Here is a 22,150-nt window from a genome sequence, read left to right as displayed (position 1 = left end):
GGCCATTAAAGCTCTGTTAAAACACTTCTGATGCTGTGTTGGAGCAAAAGGATCATGCGAAAAAAAAAAAAAAAAAGCCCATGAAGGAGAGACACTCAGTGGCTATTCTGGCCCACCCGGCAGTCCGTTGGCATTCTGTCAATACTATGAGCATGGAGGTGCAAGATGAGTCAACAACCTAATTCCAACATCAAACTTTCATGGGCAACAGAGGAGAAGTGCAGGCTAAGGAGATGTGGCGAGAGAGCTTTGCTGTTAACGCTTTCTCCATCACCTGACCTTCACTCCTCCAAATCTTTTAAAAACCTTTTAAAAAGCTGACCTCTTTCACACTCTCTTGCACACATACAGTGCCATCAAACACACGTGCAAACACACTTTCAAAGTTCTGACCTGTGGCTGAATTACATTTTGACCATTTTAGCAAGATATAATAGTGACCCTCTTAGTAGCTCGCCGGGCAGAAAGTGCCAGCGGCTTTATTTATTAAATACAAGCTGAGAGAAGAAGCGACACGGATGAGCTGAGAAACAGTTTCAAGAGGTTGGGGTTTTAATGGCTTGATGGCATGTCTCCATGCCCAACAGCAGACTGTTCAACACTCAGTCGGCACACTTCCAGCCCGAGAAGCTCACCATGCACACCTCAGAGGCGCCGTTCCCCTCCAAGTACGTCAACTTCTTCCATGAGCAAAGATGCATTGCAATTGTCATGTTCTGCACCCCAGCAAAATCTTAATTTGGTACCGTCCTGTTTCTGTCTGGCATTTCCTGTTTTCTGCTTTGTTTGCAGGCAGCTTGGGCTGGTGACTGGGGACGGAGCAACGAGGCAGGGGCACAAGGGTCGGGTTGGATGTCATTTACATATTGTCCTATACCAGGGGTCTGCAACCTTTACAGTCGAGTCTCAAGCACCGATGGGAACCGGGACTAACATTCCGACTCTCCAGGGATCTTTCAAATTATTTTATTTTGATTCCTAGATTCGATGCTCGACCGGAAGAAATAGCCGCAAACACGAACGAAACAGAAGCCTGCAAGCAACAGCAAAGAAGAAGCGCCTAAAAAGTTTGGCTTAACTTAATTTGAAAAAAGAGTTGTCGGCTCAGTGCAACATTTGCAACACAATGATATGCAAAGGAGGGTGCACGATCGACAATGTTCACACATTCATAGTGTAGAAATAACACCTTACCTCATTTTTGAGGCGTTATGTCGTACTTCCTCTAAGCAATCAGAATCCATCCATCCACCCATTTTCTACACCGCTTATCCTCACTAGGGTCACGGGTATGCTGGAGCCTATCCCAGCTGACTTCGGGCGAGAGGCGGGGTACACCCTGGACTGGTCGCCAGCCAATCGCAGGGCCCATATAGACAAACAAACATTCACACTCACATTCATACCTATGGACAATTTAGAGCCGCAATCAGAATCAGAGAAGTCAAATAATAAATGACATCTATCTCATTCCAATGTAAGCCAGGGTTTCAGGATGCTAGCTGATGTGGAACTTGGGTGTAAATAAAGGACTACGGCTACGGCTAGGCAAGTTTATTCATTGGCACAGAACGTCTCTGTTAGCAACAATCAAGAGACCTTCTCAACTCACGCAAAACAAAAAATAAGAGCGGTTTCAGCTACAGTATATCCTGTTTACTTCTGTTAAAAAAATAAGGGTTTCATAAAAAAAAGCCTACACCAACATTGAGGCAGTAAACAAAGTATACTACTTTTCAAAATCAAACATCTTTTGTGAACGTGTATTCCTGTAAAGAGAAACTTCGTAACATTTCTATTCAAGTTGAAAGCTTTGATATTTATGTAGTGGTTGAAAATAGCCCGATAAGAAATTCATCGTAAAGTTAATAATAAGTTATCATTAAACAATTCATGGAGAAGTTCAGACATGTCATCAAAAAAGAACTACGTTAAACCATGCAAACATGTATGGCCCTGCCTCTAAAAAGCATCGGAATCGAGAATCGTTAGTAACCGTAATCGATACGAAGAATTGGAATCGGAACCCGAATCGTGCAAATTCAAACGATGCCCAAACCCAACCGCCCAAGAAAATAAAACATTTTCACAGCTTATATTAATTTTTTACCAGTTTTAATCTTTTTAAAATGTTACCTGGTACAACAATGGAAGACGTAAGATTGGCTGATTGATGACTTTGATCTTCACACAGGACTGTAGGTTCTCATTTGTGTGGACTTCTCTTTTTTGGGATGTATTCATGGTTAGCTCACCGCAAGGGTCAAGGGTGTAGATGTTATATAGTTGTTGCGCATATTTTATTTATCTATATTATAATTGTATTATAATTGTATTTATTTATATGTTATTTATTAAATTTGACAAATAAAAATATGAAACATTTTATTTTTAAAAGTTTACCATTTTTAAAATTACATTTTTTTTTTTACTTTTAAGCAAGTTTCACCTTGAATTCCAAGATAATTGTCCCAATTTTTTTTTTTTAAATAGAATAATATAGAAAGAGAAACAACTTACTAAATAAATGGCCCACAGGCCATCAGGCTCCTCAACGAAGCACTCGCACACGCCGCACGCAACACACGCACACACTCATAGCACTTTATTTATTTATTTATTTGTATTATTTACTTGTATTAATGTCTCTTCTGTTGTTGTTGCTTAATTTATTGGTATATATGTTTATGTTTCTTATGTTCTTATTCTTTCATTTGTTTTCTTTCTTTTCTTGGGAGAATAAACAGAATAAGATTTTCATTGCATGGTATAACTGCTGTTTTATTATGCACATGACAATAAAACTCTCTTGAATCTTGAATCTCTTGAATCTCTTGAAATAACCGTTATTACATTTCTTTTCTTTTGTTAAACCCAAAAGGAACACCAACAAGGAGGCTGAAAACGGGACTTAAAATATGGAAAACATACAATCATACACTCATACACAAAAGATTATTCATAAATGGTGGCTGTTTCATTGTGGTCACTAGCATCAGTAATGTTATGAGACATGACGTTAGATTACATTACCTTTCACACTGCATGGAGCCTGTATGTCCTTTTCCCCACTCCATTTGAAACACTCTTAAGTTTAGAATAAGGAAACTGGAGAGGCTAACTAGTTAGCTCGGTAGCTTGCTATGCTAGCGGCGGCCATCTGTTATGTCCCTTCTGTGATCCTGCGCAATGTGTTGTAAACAAAGAATAATAGGAGTGTAAAAGTGACTATGGGGTCTTATTTCATGTCTACAGGGCTCAATAATATTAAAACCCGCATTTATAAAGTCATAAACAGGTTTTCTATGCTCTAAATCCTAGGTTCCCAAAGCGGGGTACGTGTACCCACAGGAGTACATCAATTGTCATTGTGGGTATGTGAATGATTATGTTGTGTATTTAGAGTGTTTAATCTTGAGGGTTTAATTTATATTGGTGCTCCAATCCCAGCACTGTGAAAACCTGTCAATGTATGTGCGTGTCAGGAAGAGAGAGTAGAAATTCCCCTGAAAATGAGGTTGTATCGCCGCTTGTATGTATGTTTGTACTTTGGATACTGCTTTATCATGTTTGTTCACCTTTCCCTTTCAATTTGCTATTAAAATTAATATGCAGATTTCAATCATAGTGATTGCAAGTGGACAAAAGTGAAGCTCAAGTTCAACCCATTCAAAGGGAAGGATCCCAACATCCGGCTGAAATAAAAGATATGTAGGACCGATACTTAGATACTTTATTCATCTCCAAGAGAAATTCACATCTTATCTATTGATCAGTGCTCATGTAAAACTTTTCTCAAAATTTGACCATGCACAATACAAATTTTTCAATCATAATTGCTATACCATATACTATACAAATTAATTAACCAATCAATCGTGTTTAATATTTCAGTTTAATGAAATGTCAAAATGGTTTGTTTTTAAGTGTGCAGCATTCGGGGGGTACATGTCTTCAAGTGAAATGTCGGAAGGGGTACCCGACTGTGAAAAGTTTGGTAACCACTGATCTAAATGAAATAAATTTATTAATAAATGATGGCGGCTGCACGGTGGTCTAGTGGTTAGCATGCTGGCCACACGGTCAGGAGATTAAAAAGACCTGGGTGGACCTGGGTGGAGACCTCTGTGTGGAGTTTGCATGTTCTCCCCGTGCGTGCGTGGGTTTTCTCCGGGTACTCCAGTTTCCTCCCACATTCCAAAAACATGCATGTTAGGTTAATTGGTGACTCTAAATTGTCCATAGGTATGAATGTGAGTGTGAATGGTTGTTTGTCTATATGTGCCCTGCAATTGGCTGGCCACCAGGCCATTATGTACCCGCCCCTCGCCCAAAGTCAGCTGGGATAGGCTCCAGCATAGCCACAACCCTAGTGAGGATAAGCGGCAAAGACGGTCGATGGATAATAAATGATGGCTGTTTCGTGGTACACTATTATTAGTCTATTATTAGTCAAAATATATTGACACACCTGTGATATGTAGTATTCAAAACATTGAGACATTACCTTACATTACATTACCTTAACACTGCATGAAGTCATGAAGTCAGCCACGGCATGTCCCACATGATAGAGTGAAAAAAAAGTTCTCCCATCCCATGTGGAAGTGGTAAATCTTAAGTTTAGAAGAAATAAATTTGAGGTTAACTAACTCACCAGCTTTTTAGCTGGCTAGCTTACCATCTCGCTGCCGTCTCAAGTCCCTGCAGCATAAGAGTTGGACTATGGTGTAAACAACAAAAAACAGGCGTATAAAGGTGACTAAAGATGTGTTTTTTCATGTCTAGAGGGCTCTAATAATGTTAAAAAATGTATTTTGAAAGTCATGAACAGGTTTTCTTTGCTCCGACTGTGAAAATGTTACATTTATTAACATTGAATCCTATGTAGCAGAAATTCATTTAACATGGTTGGGTCTGGAACCAATTAACCGCTATAAACGAGGGACGACCATGAAAAACGACAGAAGACAAATTGTGTGGAAATGAAAATTTGAATGTTTTGATGTTGGAGTGGTTAAATAAATGTGGAAGTGGAATTTTCTAGCTCAAACAAAATGTGTGCTACAGAGAATGTAGAATTCCAGGGACAACTGAGGTTATTGGGAATACTGTGGAATACTGTTAGATTGGCGACCCGAGTGAGAACAAACGGTACAGAGAATGAATAGATGGATGGAATACTGTTAGTGGGACTGATGTCAATGTTGGAATGGGCTGAGAAATGTGGAAGCAAGAATAATGAATAGAACAATGATGGTGCAGAATGCTCTTCAGCATTCACACATTTGGGCAAAGCATTCCAAGAGGAATGAATCCAAAGAAGATTTTGTCTTGGGAAAACTGAGACGAGGACAACAGAAGGGAAGACGGTGCAAGAGTGATGCTGCCGCTGACTAATTGGCCCAAAAGTGACCCTTATGTAAGGTCATTCTTTCTAGGCCTGCTGTCCTCTTGGGTCAGCGCTAAACTGTCCTGGGGAGAGGCCAACACTTGCATGAATAAGTTAAGACCGTTGGGGAACCAAAGTCCGTTAGCTGACGTTTCCACCCTACTGAGTTTTAACACATTAGGAATCCCTGATGCTTGTAATGAGACACATACACAAGGACGGCAGCCGGGGGTCTTCATGGGGATGGGGGGGTTATTCTTCTTAACCTGTTATTCTTGGACAAGTCTTTCTCATACTCATACTAGTGTAAAAGTGACCATTGGGGTGTTATTTCATGAAAGTCATAAACAGGTTTTCTATTATCTAACTACGAAAACATTCCGTTTTATTTATATTGAGTCCTACTTCGCAGAAATTCACTTATTGTGGTTGAGTCTCGAACCGATCAACCTCCATAAACAAGGGACTACTGTACTTCATTTTTCCGGATGATAACTAGACCTTATACAAGCCTAAAGTAAATCAATAGCAAGCCTGTGAATATTTTCATTCATCCAGGTCGTTGTATTCTCAGGGCATTCAATCGATCGCAACTGGGATGTTCAGGTTGTCTTAGAAGACGTTTCGCCTCTCATCCGAGCAGGCTTTATGAGTTCGTGCTCAACCTGAACAGTCCGGTTGCGATCGACTGAATGCCCTGAGAAGTACCGTAAATCAATAGTAACAAAGACAAATTAATTTGCTAACCTTTGTTTGTAAACACACAAAATACATTAGTGATGTGTTGTGTAAAATACTACTGCAGTCAAACCTCGGGTTTGCTGCATTTTTCGCATGATTCAGTGTTCAACGGTAACTTTTGCCAAAATGTTCCCTGTTTTTGCGCAGTCTCGGTTATCATACAATATTGCATGTGACAATCCTCTGGCACGGTGAATCTTGTGCTATTAATTAAGATGCGGAGGATACTCCCAGCATTGCTTGTTTATTCATCCAATTTGCATCACACATGCAACATACCACAGCATCCCATGAGGCTCATTCATTTCGTAAACTCAAGTGAGGATGTTACACCAACTAGTCCGCTTGCCAATAATACGTTCCAGCCTTCTGCCAAAAAGGTAAAAGTGATGTCAAATGTTCATTTATCCATTTCATTTGTCGTTTATTGCTATTATTTCACATTGTTTTTTGCATTTAAAACAAATTATTCTGTATAAAACATTGTTGTTGTCATATTTTTGCGTGTTTGGAATAATTAATTAGATTTACCTGATTTACTATGTGGAAATTTGCTTCGTTTTTCGTACGTTTGGGTTTTCGTCAAAACTAATTAATAACTGAGCTACCACTGTAACTGACGTCAAAGATATGTGACGCTACACATACAGGTGGTCCTAGGGTTACCTACGAGTTCCATTCCTTGGCTGTGACGTAAACCCTACGGCACAAACGTACAACTTATACGTGGAACGTGCGTACCACGGACAACATCTGAGGCTGCTCGGACGTACAGTTATCACTTCATTCATACCACCAACGCACGTAAGTTGGAAGACCAACGTCCGTCAGATTTGCAATAAACATACTGACTGTGCGTTCCATGTCAGCTTCGTATGAAGGTTGCAAAAAATGTGCACAATCTGTACCGCCCTCTCTGCCACCTTTTCTCCTCTACTTCCCTCTTGCCTTCAGCATACTGCAAAAAGTTTCGAGCACTTTCCGTACCGGAAACTCGGTCGGTTTTTCACATGCGCGAGACCTACGTCACTTCCTCCAGCTTTATATACCTGAGTTTCCGTAAAATTGATGCTAGTGATACCACTGATTTTATTTCTGATCCAATACTGGGTAAAATTCAGGCTGGTATCGGTGATACTGATCCGATACTGATACATTATGTGCAAATACACATAATGTGTCTGGTAAATTTTAAAAAGTAGTGTGTGGTATTTCAAATCATAGCATAGAGAATACAAGACATCATATTCATATTCATTTATTGATTCATTTTAAACCCTGAAGTGTATTGAGGTAGTGCGCTGATTTACAAGATAGCCATGCTCAACTATAGAAAACACACAGAGGACAAAATCATATATCGGAAATATCAAAAGTATCAATATTTTGATTTGAGAATCGACTATGGAGCATAAAGAGTTGGTATTGGAAGTGTTGATATTTCAGTATCGATCCGCACATCACCATTCGCCTCACGTACGGGCAACGCACGATCGACATACTCGACATGCATGGAGTTAGTGCATGGCTGCACTAATTACATATGTGGGGTGCACGTGTGGAGCACGACACACATACAAGGTCCGCAAATGCGACGGTCGAAAAAATAACATTTTGCCCAAACCGGACACCAGCAAAACATACGAAAGACTCATGTTGGCCGTACGGACACACGAAGATTTACAAAGTGCGTAGGTTTGTCTTGCAACCTGAAAAAACACCTGAAGGACATGAAATAGAGTAATAAAACACTAAATACAAGACTTCGGTGAAACAGAAATAAAGTAATATAAAACAAAAGTAAAAAAGTAATAAAAAAATAAAAGCCCAAGCACTGCTGCGGTTATTGTCGCTTTCACAGAAGCAGATCCTTTAAACATGTTCAAGGATACTGTAGCAACCTGGCAATTATGTGTCGTGTTTTGAGTTGTGTGCGTGACATAAGTCCTGACTGTGTGTGCGGCTGCGTACAGCTGAGTTTGCTGATGTTATTTTGGCGCGGTTCGGCCGACAGTTGCCTGTTTTGGTTTTTGCAGTAAAGAGATTGTTGATAGACCACCTCATCGTCATGTCACAACTTACGGGTAGTCGTTACGATACCATGTTTATGTTGGGAGTCGTGTGGCTGCCTGTGAGCCGCATGTAGTGTGCTCTTCCGCTGTAACTGAAAGGCAATGATAAGCTTTGATGATATGATAAGTTACTCATAATAATCAGTGTACTTGTAATGTGTTTGAAGTAATAGGAGTAGTTGCATGGGAGTTGATAGGATGGGCAGGGCTGTGCAGGTGTTGTTCTTCAGAGAAAGAATGTGTTTGTGCGTGTGTGTGTGTGTGTGTGTGTGTGTGTGTTGGTGCTTGTACTTTCTCCTCATCTCAGACCCAGTGCCCCTGTGCCCTGGCCTCCCGTCCTCCCCCACTGAGTGTGAGTTTATTCACAGGAAATGCAGGGGAGCTTCACGGGTGGCTGGCCTGATGTAAAGCGACGTGGCGTCTCCAGCGAGCCGGGAACTTAGCATGTCAGGCAGGTCAGCAAGGGGCAAGCAGACAGTCAATAAAATATTCAATACAGCATTCCCAGTTCATGGATCTAATACCTCAGGAAAGACCTCCTCCCTTCAAAAACGTGAAATAAAAAATCATTACAGCTCGCTTCTTGACGCCGGCTTGGTGGTCGGAATTGTCAAAGTCACTGACATGATTTTGGTGTCACATTCAACTTTTTAGGATGGAAGAGAAGTGCAAAGGAGCAGTTTGACCTTTCGGAACTCATCGGTATAAATCCTCGGTCACAACCGGTCACAACCGGTCACAACCGGTCACATGGGCTCCTCCAGCAGGTCTACATGCAAAACAAACAAATGCGGAGGGCGCGCATTTCAAGTTGCAAGACAAACGTAAGCATTTCATACGTGTGTCTTTCGTACATTCTGCTGGTGTCAGGTTTGGGCAAAATGTACATTTTTTTTGTTTGTCGCATTTGCGGACTTCGAATGTGTGTTGTGCGCCACACGTGCACCCCACATACGTAATTAGTGCGAGTGCAGCCAACGCACATTCTGATATTTCTTACTTGCTTCGTGCGTGTCAAGTAGGTCGGTCGTGCATTTCCCATGTATGGTGATGTGCCGATTGATATTGAAATATCTATACTTCCGATACCAAAGTCGATTTTCAAATCAAAATATCGATACTTTTCATTGGGGGTGCACCATATTTATCGGACAGATAATTATCGGGGGGATATATGATTTCAAACCGATAATTCAAAATACGCTCCAATGAGGCAAGATTACCAGTGCTGTGTGGGTGAGTAAATCAAGCTCTCCTTTTTTCTCCTGTCTGTGACGTTCATGGTCTTTCCCTGAGCTCACTTGGAAACATTCACTTTAAGAGGAAGGACGTTGTGTAATGCGCCATGAGGGGGAAAATACCTCATCAAGCACACATAAAACCTTATCAGCCTCCTGAAACGCCAGCGCCGCAGCGTTTGAAAAGTGAAAAAGGTTTGCCAGAGACCTCAGTGGCATCAAACCGGCTGTGCGGTGTGTGCACCCGAATACAGTGTACCTTGTTGGGCCACGCCTGGTGGTTCCTCCCGCTCTATAGGCTGTACAAAAAAAAGTAGACTCTCCAAAAAGTAGCCACTAAGGTTATAATTTATATTTTCATAAAATGTCTTTATTTGCATATGTTGGTATGGACATGCCCTGCGATTGGCTGGCGACCAGTCCAGGATGTACACTGCCTGCCGCCCAAAGTCAGCTGGGATAGGCTCCAGCAAATCCCTAATGAGGACAGGTGGCATAGAAAATGAATGGATGGATGGATGGATGGATGGATGGGTGAATGGATGGATGGATGGATGGTATGGACATCATCCTTCGGTCCATACCAAAATTTGTTGCATAATTGCATACATGTCACATGAACACAGGCCCGTTTTCCAGTGGGCAAAAAAAAAATAAATCCTCCAAAAAATTAAAAGATTAAAATTTAAGGAAGTCTTAAACTGTGATGCAAAATGAGAATTTGTGTTCTTCTCTGCTGCGATACCCAGATTACGCTATTTGCATTGGGATAATGGCCGTAAATTTTTGTCAACTTGGTCCTCAACATGACCTCCATTTGTTTGGATGCACAGTTGCACTCTCCTCCGCATGTCCTGCACTGCTCTCCTAATCGTTCCCCTGTCCCTCCGGAGGATGTTAACTTCAGCTCTGATTGGCTGCTCAATGTTGTCGAGGTCATGTGGTGGTGCCACATACACTTTTGATTTGAGATGCCCCCACAGAAAAAAGTCCAGCGGTGTCAAATCAGGTGACCTCGGGGGCCCATTGCACTGGGCGGTTCAAAGCAAACATGGTCACCGAAAAGCTCTGTCAGCCAATCAGTTACAGTTCTCCTCCGGTGTGGTGGAGCACCATCTTGGGCCCACCAAGCACGTGCCACCTGACCACTTCCTTGAAGATGAAAACGCGGCATTCCTTTGAGAGTATGATCGAGATGCTCACCCAACATTCTGAGATAATCGTCACCGTTGATGTTGTTGTGGAAAAAGTACAGTCCAATTAAACCATTTCTGACACGACCAATCCTGTTGGTAATCTGGGTTTCGCAGTGTAGGAGAACAAAAATGATCATTTTGCATCACAGTTTATGATTTTTCCTTAAATTTTAACCCTTTAATTTTTTGGAGGAATTTTTTTTTTTCAGTCATGCATGCAATTATGCAATAAATGTTGGAATGGACCGAAGGATGATGTCCATACCAACATATACAAAATAAAGAAATTTCATAAAAATATTGAATTCTAACTTTTTTTTCCCAAAAACAAGCCATTTTTAACACATCTCATTCAGTAGTCAGTAAAGTCAGTAAAAATGTATACATAGGTGATAATACAGGTAAAATGTACAACAGACAACAGTAACGCTGTTTTAAAAAAACAAATCTCTGATACACATCTCTGATAATGTTTTTTCATCAAGCATCGAGATTTCCTCTGTGTTTGGTGGTCCTTGAATACACCGTAGTTGTGTGCTGGGGGACGCAAACGTTTGCTTGGCTAGGTTAGCACTAGCTTTCACATTAGATGGTGGTAAGTCGTGAGTGGAATTCCAACAGGCAAGTAGTATGGCTTGGAGAAACACTTTCTCTAGCGTGCTAGCGTGCTAGCGTGCTAGCCTGACGATCAGGTTAAAGGCTACACCGTGTCTTCTGTGACTCCCATTCCATCTGTTCTATCAATCATCTTCCATTATCATTGATTAGTGGTGAGTAGCTATACATTTTATACTTGAAATGTCTTTAATAAGTGTGTGAGGCATATTTAGGGTGTAAACCTGGATTGCGTTGTGAGTGAATAATGGCAATTGAAGAGAGAAGGGGAGAGGGTTCTGGAGCTGAATCTAATCTAACAATTACAACAATCACTTTTATTGTAAATGATCATCCAAAATTGGAGGAGAATGTCACGCAAGCAGGAGGGTTTAGGAGGAGCGAGCCCCGTGTCAAAAATAGACATTTTCATGGGCGTACTGTAACGTAACCTACTGCATTATATATGATCTACATGTAGTATATATTCGAGATTCACGCTACCAAGACCGCTATGATATGATATGATAATAACTGATAACGTACAGCGTCCTTCCTCTTCAAATGAATATTTGTTTACAAGGGAGCTCAGGAGAAGTTACGACAGGCTGTTAACATCACTGGCAGAACAAAAAAGGAGCGCTTGATTTGCCCACCTGCACACTATGAGTAATCTCGCCTCATTGGAGGGTTTTTTAAAATGATTGGTTATCTGATTTATCGGTATGACATAATAATTCTGTCAATACATATCGGTCCGATAATTATCATGCACCCCTAATATATATTGTGTCATATTTTGTTCATTTTTGTCCTATTTTTATTTAGAATTTGACAACTTTATGTCTTAGACAATTAGCTACATAATGAACCGTGATGATGGCGTGCGGTTACACCCCTAGGACTTTTGGAAAACTATCACTTATAACCAGCTTCATACGTGTCGTGGAAAGCTGAGAAGAAAACACACGCCAGAGGTTCACAGCGTTGTCAGTGGAGTCGGAAAGGCCTGGCGATGTAATGTCGTCTCTGTATCTTTAATGCAATGGATGCTAATTCCAATTAGCATCACTCTGCTGCATTGTGGGCACATCACATCCAGTCAGCCTCTGCTGAGACAGGTGTCCTCAATGGACTGGGTGTGCACGGTGATGTAGCAGCTGCTATCAGCCTGTTTTGCTGATTAACTCAGACACTAAGACGTTGTTGCTGTATCTTCTGACTCCCCGGCCATCACCGCCGCCTCTCTTTGTTGTCTTTGGGTAGCTTCTGTCTACTTACATTTTTAACAAGCGTCTCCTCTGTCTCCATGTCTTTTATTGTGTCGTCTGAGTGTAGGGTATTTTATTACTTACACTGCATAGGCTGGTTGAGTATGCTGGATCAGTGTTACGCACTAAAATGGTTTTCCTTTCTCTCCGTGAATAATTAATGGAAATGGATGGTTAAGGACAAAGGCTGTGAGGACTCCATTAAGGAACAGTGATGTTGAGAGGTGCTGACTTCATCATTGAAGTTGTTAGCACTCGGGGAGCAGATCGGATTCCGATACTGTACAACAGTACTACCAAATTCCAAAACAACAGTTACTACTTTTCCATGCGGACAGTATGCCTGTATGAAGCCCAAAATTAGCTGATATGAAGTTGAAAATGGTGGAATATGAAGTGGTTATTGTGATATGCTCACTGCTCGCATGGCAAAGGATTGTGTGATCTAAGGAGCCACATTTTATTAATACAAAGACAAAGCTTCACATGGGGGCGGCTTTTTCTTTAAATATATAAAACATGGGTTAGTTTGCCAAATGTCATATATCAAAGCGGCCCCCGTATCCTTGATATCCTAGATTTTTTAGTATGCGGCCCTCTGGGGAAAAAGTTTGGGCACCCCAGTGATAGACAGAGTAGAGGGACAGGCGGTGGATGGAGAGAGAAAACGGGACAGAGGCGTTGGGCAACTGGGGCGACCACTACTAGAGGACGCTCAGTTCACAAGACGAGACAATACGTGAGATTGGGTCCACGAGACGAGACGAGATTTTAACATCACTTTTAAGAAAAGTACAATGAAAAAATATGAAAAATATAACGTGACGATATATTGCAGTCTTCTAATTTAATTTTGTACTGCGTTACCTTCCATTACTCCTCACGAGGCTCGACTCCTGTGCACTCCTGTGTGTATGCTAGCGTCCACCCACCGAGTCACTGAGAAAAGGGCTCACTCCATTCATGCTGGTGTTCTATGGAACAAACGCGGCAAGGTGCTGAGACCAATAAATATCTTTTGTCTGTTTGGGGACGAGAGACAACGAAAACAAACACACTTGCACATGGCAGTGTACTGAGGCCGGCAAAATGATCAACTTCGTTTTCATTTATTGTGTGATTAATTCATGAATTTATTATCGCTCCAGGCCGAACGCCCACGAGACAAGAAATCTTGTCGCGCTTTAATATGGCGAGATCTTGTGACAACCCAAACTACTACTACTACAACGATACCATATTGACCCAGATATAAGACCACCCTGAATAGAAGACAATCCCTCTTTCTCAAGACCTGTTTTTGGACAAATACTTTATAAGACTCTAAATCATGTTGTCAATATCAGTCAAACCACTGCATTCATATTTGATTCATCTTTCTCAGCCGATCGGCAGTTTGATGACGTGTGACCTTTACAATTCACAGTCGTTTCCTTCTGCGACCGGATGGCGCTGGGGCAAATGAGTGACGACGATCACACCTGTGAACTTTAGTCAAATGCAGAGCTGAGTTTTGTGTTTAATAGCAAAGCGTAGACTTTAATGTCACCCCCACCCCTCAACATAACTGCTGAATTCCTAAAATGCTACTTTAATTGTAAGACATCGGGAGTGCACAGCGGACATTGGGTAACAAGTTACGGGTGTTTTGCAGGAATTCTGCTGTGTCAGAGTAAAAAAAAAAAAAAAAAAAGAAAGGAAGTTGCCTTTCGTCAACAATGGGGCATATTTTGTGAGACGCAGGGAGTCACTAGCCGGCGTCCAGTGTGACAAAGAACCGTTTCTTTGGCTCCGTGAGAAAGGCATGCTGGCTCAGTCCTTTGATACAGGACACTGTTTCTCCTACGACCATCAATTATCATGGTTAACTCCTTCTAATTCTAGGATTTTTGGGGGGCAAAAACGCCTAAAGAAATCATACATATCTGAAAAGATTGCTTTTTTTTTCTGAGATGTGCTTTCAAAATAACTACTTTGGAGTTACTGACTGGAAAACACAATAGGGTGATAGTTTGAAGCCGTACCTACAGTAAAACTATTTCAAATTGGACAATGATACCACAAAAATGTAGTATTTTAGACACGTTTTTCCAACATAACATAATAGAAGCATTTCTGTCTGGCTTTCATCTGCTGTTGGAATACTTTGAGGCTTCTATTGTGAGTTTCATTCATGTTTTATGGTTTCATCAACATTAATGTCTTGCAAGATTTAAACATGACAAGATTCCTTGTGCAGAAAAAAACTGTCTCATGGGCATTCGGCCCGGGACGGTGATACATAAATGAATTAATCACCCAATAAATGAAAATAAACTCAATCATTTTACCAGCCTCAATACATTACCATGTGCATGCGTGTCTGTTTTCCTCGTCTCTCGCCCCAAACAGGTAGCAAGAGAGTTCACTCTGTGCATTGGTTTCAGCACCGTTATGCGTTTGTTCCATAGAACAAGGGCATGAACGGAGTGAGGCCTCTTGTCAGTCATACAGTCTCTTTGTCTCGGGTGGGTGGAGGCGGGGCCGCTAGCATAAACACAGAGTGCAGCAGAGTGTAACGTTGTAGAAGTTAGATTAGTAGACTGCAGTATACTGTCATATATTTTTTCATTGTACTAAAATCCTGCCTCGCCTCGTTCTCGTAGACCCAATCTCATGTATCGTCTCATGAAATGAGTGTCCCGTGACACCCCTAATGTTTACCAAACCTGCCACTATAATTGTATCCTGGAATGCTGTATATCGCTCAACAAACGAAGCTTTCCAATGACATATAACATGCCCAGGTAGGCAAATAGGTGGCAGCAAGGGGATAACAGGCAGTAGTGCATAACAGGCAAACCTCCAATGCAGGGGACTTGATGAGCATTTTCAGTTGATTCTTTTACAGATGCTCGGCACATGAGCTGCCCACAGGGCTATCCACACGGAAATGTTTTCAGGTGTAAACGGCATGGTATGTTATGGTTTCAGCATTTCATCCACACTGAAACGGTGTTCTGGGTGCCCTGAAATCGTATGTTTTTAAAAAGGCTTCCAGAGTGGGAAAATCGGAAGACACTGGCTTGTTGTTTCCATGTAAAACCGCTGTTTTATGAAAAAGATGACGTCGCCGACCCGTCGCCACCCCGTTGCTGTCACGTGACCAGAAGTGAGCTTTGACAACAAGCCAACATAATATCTGAATATTTGGACTGGCATGACTCAACCCAGGCAACGTTCTCCTGATATTTTGTTGTTTTATTCTCCAAAATGACGCGCAGAAGTAATTTTGCTTGGTCGTACTGTAAGTCTAGATGAGCTTTGGAAAGTGGAAGGCAATGGACTTATGCACATGCGTTCTTTCTTCTTCTAAGGTTTGGTGTGTCACGTGGTTCCATTTGTGTGTATGTGTATGTATATGTTCAACCCGCAAAAATAAAAAAATAAAAAAAATTACAGGAACGTTTCCATGTGAACCGGCCTAAAAGGCTGAGAATTTGGAGCAGTACTGGAATAACATGTTATAGGAAGCCACATTTGTTTCCAATTACAGCATTTTACACAATCTTTAAGGGCTTGATTTGAACAAATCCCTCGCTTTGACCACACACTGCTTTCTAAGAGCGTTCCAAACACGTGTGCACTGGGTGTTAATGTCATGCTTACACTTAACAGCAGCAGCGGTTGGCTTTGGGCAGAATGCGCCCTATTTTTGTCCTGAACCATATCTAGTCTTTCATTAAGAAACCAGAAACCAGTAACAATGGCTGCATGGATCCTCTCATTACAGACCCACAACAACTTTTCTCCAACTGAAAACACTGAATACTCTTCACCAGCTCCCTTTTCCAACGGAGCTGGAAACGTGTGAGATGGGAGTGTCTTCTACTGTAACTTCCTTTTCTCCATCAACCATCACATTGTGGCCGTGCTTTCTACTGATGGCCAAGCCCAGCAAGCCCCTTTTCCACTGCACAAAACATTGGTGCCGGCTCAGATTTAGTTCAGAGCTGGAGTTGAACCAGTGTTGGCCGTGAAAGGGTTCTACACCAGATTCATTTTCCACTGTCCTGGGGAGCCGTGTCATTACGTCACAAGGGTTATGCCTCCAATGTGGAAAAATGTGGAAACAGCGGCATACGCTATTTCCTCTCTTCCACATGGAAGCAGCGTGCCCTGAAACGGTATTTTTTTTTTTTTTAAATGGCTTCCAGAGTGAGAAAATCTGAAATCACCGGCTTTGCTGTTTCCGTGTAGACAGCACAATTGCTGTTTTTCACAAACGATGACATCATCGCGCCGTCGCCGTCATGTGATAAGAAGTGAGCTTTGACGACAAGCCAACAAAATATCTGAATATTTGGACGGACATGACTCACACCAGTCGACATTCTTCTCATATTTTGTTGTCTTTTTCTCCAAAATGACTGGTAGAAATAATTCCACTTCATCATAAGTCTAGATGAGCCTTGGAAAGCAGAAGACGATGGACTTACAGTCTGCACGTGCATTCTGTCTTCTTCTATAGTTTGCCACACATACGTGTGCCTTGTGCATTACATGCTTTTCACCCAGTGATCCGTTTCCGTCTACATGCAACTATTTACTAATCCGGCACATTGTGGACGCACATTTTTTTCAACCCGCCAAAAAAAATAAAAATTCCCAGTAACGTTCCCGTGCGGACAGGGCCTAAATTAAAGTCTGCTCTGGCTCTCATATTTACACAACAGGAGTCCATGAAGTTGAAACGGAGGTAACAGGCAGGTATTTACTTGAGGTAACACCTCCCCCACTTCATAATGCAAACTGTTCCGCAGCAAGCCCAGCAAGCTTTTGGAGCCAGAGTTGAGCCAAAAAATATGGCACCAGTTCAGCACCCCTGTGGCGCCATGACAATGGAAAACCAAAGCTCTGAAAACTAACTCCGAACCAGCCACGAACCAGCCACAGTGGAAAAGGCGTAAGTGTGCCGCAGCGTTGGTAAAGCCCAGTGCCATGTCAGACGTGGAGAAGAAGGGATGAATGAAAGGAGGAAAAGGTGCTGGTGAAATGTTAATGCTCTGTCCTGTTCAATATTCCTATCTTCTGTCAGAGGACACTATGATGATGCAAGAATTCATGAATATGTGGGAGGGCAGCATGAAATCCAACTTCTCCACACAAATGGAGAGCATAAACATTTCATGTTTAGTTAGTAGCCATGCATGATGAATCCCCACCCCACACTGTTCAAGTGTCGTGTTTGTGTTGCCATCTTGTTGGAGAGTATTGTGCGGGTCAGAAACCTCTTCCTTAGATGTGGGCAAACTAAATTAAGCTTTTTAATGCCCAACCTTTCCAAAGGATTTTATTAAAGCCCTTTCACACCAAATGATTTGCAATGCTAATTTTAAATTAGAATATATGAGAATACAGTAGAACCTTGGTTAGCGTCAGGAATCCGTTCCAGAAGGTCTGACTTTAACCACTTTAACCTGCGCTAATAGGTGGGTTAGCGCAAGCAAATCAAGTGCTCCTTTCTGGCCTGTCATGACTTCCCCAGCGTTCATTTGCAAACAAACATGTCTTCGATCTTGTGAGGCTCCTCACTTTTTTAGAGGAAGATATTACACCAAACAATCTGCGATTAAGGAAAAAAACATCAAACCTCAAACCTTATCAGCCACCTGCAATGCCAGCATCGCTACGACTTCATTCATTCTGGACACCCAGAAAAGTGATATTTTATCTGCAATGTGGGTATTTATTTTCGATACTTTGCATGTTTTGCTGTGTTTCTGTTTGATCGCAAACGTGTGGAGGAGGTCAACGCACAGCTGATTCAGTTGATTCCAGTAAGTAGGAAATACTCCTCCAAAAAAGAAACACTGGCTCAAAATTCACATATCAATGTTCAAATTGTAAATCCATGTACCATGAACACCCTGGTACGCATGCAACCCGGCCCCCTGGCCACATTTTAGAAACCACTGTGGCATGCAAGTGAAAAAGTTTGCCCACTCTTGCACTGAACTGTTTTCTCTGTGTTTTACACACCAGCTTACTCAACTAGGAGGGATCAAGCGATCCAGACTACGCAGGGATCTACTCGTGCCTTATTGCCTGTCTGCTCCATGGTCCGGGCGTCTGCAAGGTTCTGACAATTGCTGGGAAATAATGGAGCTGCACATGGGTGTGCCTCACAAAAGGAAATGGCACATGACGGATCTGTGAATTCATTCTGAATGCCCACCAGGCAAAGGAAACACTAGTGTGGTGGAGCTCACATCTTCAGAACACTTACAGTCTTTATGTCACCCCGTCTTCCCTCTTGGCCCCCTAGGGATGCTCACCACGCTGATGACCACACAGGAGTCTATTCAGCAGCTCAGCCCCCAGCAAACAAGCAACACACATATGATTTCCTGTCTTCACACACAATGCACACAAGCAGCATATAAACATGAGGACAAACAGTCGGCATTGTTTTGTTGTTTGGCACAAACGCCGTCTTTTCCGTCACTCGCCGCATAACCATATTAATCATAACAATAATGGATTGTATTTATATAGCAACCGTAGTGCTTTACACTGAAAGCCATTATTCGTCTAAACCCCATCTGTAGCCACAGCTGCTCTCCGGTAGACTGACGGAAAGGAGGCTCCCAACGACACATTTATATTTATACACATTACCTCTTTACCAAACTACACAAAACACACTAAGACAGAGTCTGCGTATGGCAAGTGAGAGGTCAGCCGGACACAGCTAGGTTTGTATTCCAGACTTACAAGTTGAACAGAATAGTAATTGAAAGACAGATGTCCCTCACAATATCACGGTTTGATTATAGCGCCCTCGCTTTATCACATTTTTTCACAATAGAATTAAGTAATAAATACCGATTTATTGATGGGTAGACCCTTGAGATGAATCATCTTGTTTTCAAGGTGGTCCAACATGAAACATAAAATGTACAATACAATACAACAACGCAATCACAAACAGCATACACAGGCTCCTAGCTACCACCCCACTCCCACATGACCCCTGCAAGCCCACAGTACCCACACAAAGCATCAACAATATGTCACACCGTTACTACAACGTCCACAGAACAACAAAATCACTAATATACTGTACAATAAACAATAATATGCCACAATTAGTAACATCAACAGCAACCAAAATAAAATACATCACAACCATTAAAAGCAGCTACATGATCTTTTTGTGTGTGGCTAGGTTATGACCTAATTTGTTTGTGATGGATTCAATGTGGTACTCAAAAGAAAGGAAAGGATCAATCCAGAGGCCAAGATATTTACATGAGGTAACTTGTGCAAGCGGTGAGCCATCAGTAAAAGAAACTGTGAAATGACACAGAGCAAACCAGACACTTTTTGTACTGTAATACTTCCTAAAAGGCCTCTGTCTGTAAGTAATGTGCAAGTATAATGATATGGTTGCTGTGTGACTTGAGAACAGCAGTGTTGTTCCATTAGGTCACTACTTATGTCTAGCTTGGAGATTGTAGCCTCTGCGTCAGCCACTGACTAAAAAAATACACACGTATGATATTCACTCTATTTTCATTTATTTGTGAATACAAAGAAGTTTTGTTGTTAAAATACGGCTGTTGATACGTTTCTACACACCGGGATGCATCCAGGCGTCATGTCACATATTAAAAGCGTCTTCTTCCACAATATTTTATTTATTTTATTTTATTTATTAAACAGCTAAGCTTCTATGGTATTCAAAATGTGACATATTTCAGCTTGTGTAGCTTTAGTTTGTGTCCTTGTTGGTGGAAACATTGCCCCCTCCCTCTGGCTTGCTCTTCTTCTCTTTTAAATGTAATGTTGTTAGGAGTTGTGCCAGGTCACTGCTAAAAAACAAAAAAAAGCTGGCTCTGATGATAGTTCCACCATAAATACCACGTATAGTGAGTGCAGTGCCATTTATATGTTGTTTTTTTTACTCTTCATGACACACTTTTTGACCGATGCCACTTATATGCCAGACTTTATACCTATAGTCCTTAAAATACGGTTTATATTATAGTCATTCTTTCGAGGTGAGGTAGAAGCAAACTTTCCAGCATTTCTGAGCATTTTAGCTAGATGTTGTCCTGCAGTACTGAGAAACAAGACAAATATAATGCCGCCCTTTTGGGGCTCCCAAAACCCCCCAAAATGCTCACCGTCGTCTGTGAAAGAGGAAAACCAATGTCGAGCGTAAGACCATCACCACAGTTGAGTTGGTGTTAATTATTCCTCATTGTCCCCTAATTTCAGTGCCACTAATTGAATATTAATAAATTAATTTAGCACCAAAATGAGGCAGCAGTAGCTACTTTTTGGTCTGGCTACTGCTGTTTCCATCGGCCCCAGTGGCATTATGGTACGGAGTTTCAGCACGCATGCCTAGACACAAGCACGTGAGGCTGGTGATGGAGCAGTGGCCACAGAAGGCCTTGGAATCAACATATTTTTTTCCATGGCGTGCTTTGGAATAAGACCGGTACAGTCTGGGAGTGTTGGGAGACCATCAGTGAGAAATGTGTCTCAGCGATGGAAATCAAATACATTTGGCACTCACCTGAATCACCACGAGGCCAGGAAGCGAGGACAGCACATGGGAAAAGAAAAGAAAAAAAATGGATAATTAGAGCAAAGGAAAGAGGAAAAAAAAAACATCACACAAAAGTTACTCATCCGGGGTGTCAACTATCCTGAACTTAAGTTCATATAATGCCCATCAATTTAATGGCACAAAGAAAACAATGGAAATCAGGACATTACAACCATTAAAATAAATTAAGAATGAAAACAAATTCACCATCAATTCAAACTCTTAAAGGGACAGTTCAGCTATTTTGACATGAAGTTGTATGACATCCCCATCAGCACTGTAGTCCAATAACAGCGACTTACCCCCCACTTGGTCTCCTAACTCCAGTTCTGGTCGGATTTCAGTGATGAAGAACGTAGTTCCGCTTAGTTGCTGGGGCTATTTAAGTAAAGAGTTTGGCTTCTCAAGAAAATACATTTGCGTCACAAAAATGCCTCCTCAAAAAAAAATCAGACCCCACAAAATGCTCGGCGTTATATTCGCGGTAACGCCACTCTTCTTCCGTGACGGAGCGCCGCGGCCATGTTGTTTACGCATGTGTTCCACGGCGGAAGAAGATGCGAGTGCCTTCATCACATACACATGAATGCACAGGCACACTGCTGATGGGGATGTCACACAACTTCATGTCAAAAAATCCAAACTGTCCCTTTAATAATTACTTTCCACTGTGTTCCTGATAATGATATACATTACCTCAAGTGACTGAAGTATCAAAGTGTCGATAGTTTTAGTCGAGTATCGATTTTAGAGCCTAAAGATCTGGTATCGGAGGTATTGATATGTCTGTATCCATCTGCACATCACTAATAAAAATTAAAAAAGGCACCAAAAAAGGCAATTGAGCGGGCCAACAAGGTGCCCCTTATTAATTTGTCACAGAGCTGGCAACCCCGATGACGGGATGGAGGTGGACAAGCATTGTGGAACGGCCGTATGGGGACAAGAAAAGACACATGCTTTTGTTGGGAATATGAAATGTCTCAGTCTGTGTAATGACTGCGAGTGTCCAGAGGCAGCGTGAAATAACCTCTGCTTTTGATG

At 41.7% G+C, this 22,150-nt stretch overlaps 1 protein-coding gene across 4 annotated transcripts in view; it reads right to left on the bottom strand.

The window, feature by feature from the left end:
• The window catches only part of bcas3 (BCAS3 microtubule associated cell migration factor), a 302,194-nt gene that overhangs the window by 77,740 nt on the left and 202,304 nt on the right, over window positions 1-22,150 (bottom strand). The window contains exon 24 of one of the 4 annotated variants that reach the window (XM_054793880.1): window positions 20,858-21,073. The exons of the other annotated variants lie outside the window; for them this stretch is intronic. Within the exon in view, the coding sequence (XP_054649855.1) occupies window positions 20,955-21,073 (119 nt within the window). The 3' untranslated portion in view covers window positions 20,858-20,954. Of the gene's footprint in view, window positions 1-20,857; window positions 21,074-22,150 lie in introns of those variants that run through there. 4 annotated transcript variants of the gene reach the window in all.

The sequence above is a fragment of the Dunckerocampus dactyliophorus genome, chromosome 12 (genome assembly GCF_027744805.1).
Source record: "Dunckerocampus dactyliophorus isolate RoL2022-P2 chromosome 12, RoL_Ddac_1.1, whole genome shotgun sequence".
In the NCBI taxonomy this organism is placed as follows: Eukaryota; Metazoa; Chordata; class Actinopteri; order Syngnathiformes; family Syngnathidae; genus Dunckerocampus; species Dunckerocampus dactyliophorus.
This window is presented reverse-complemented; position numbering and strand designations above follow the sequence as displayed.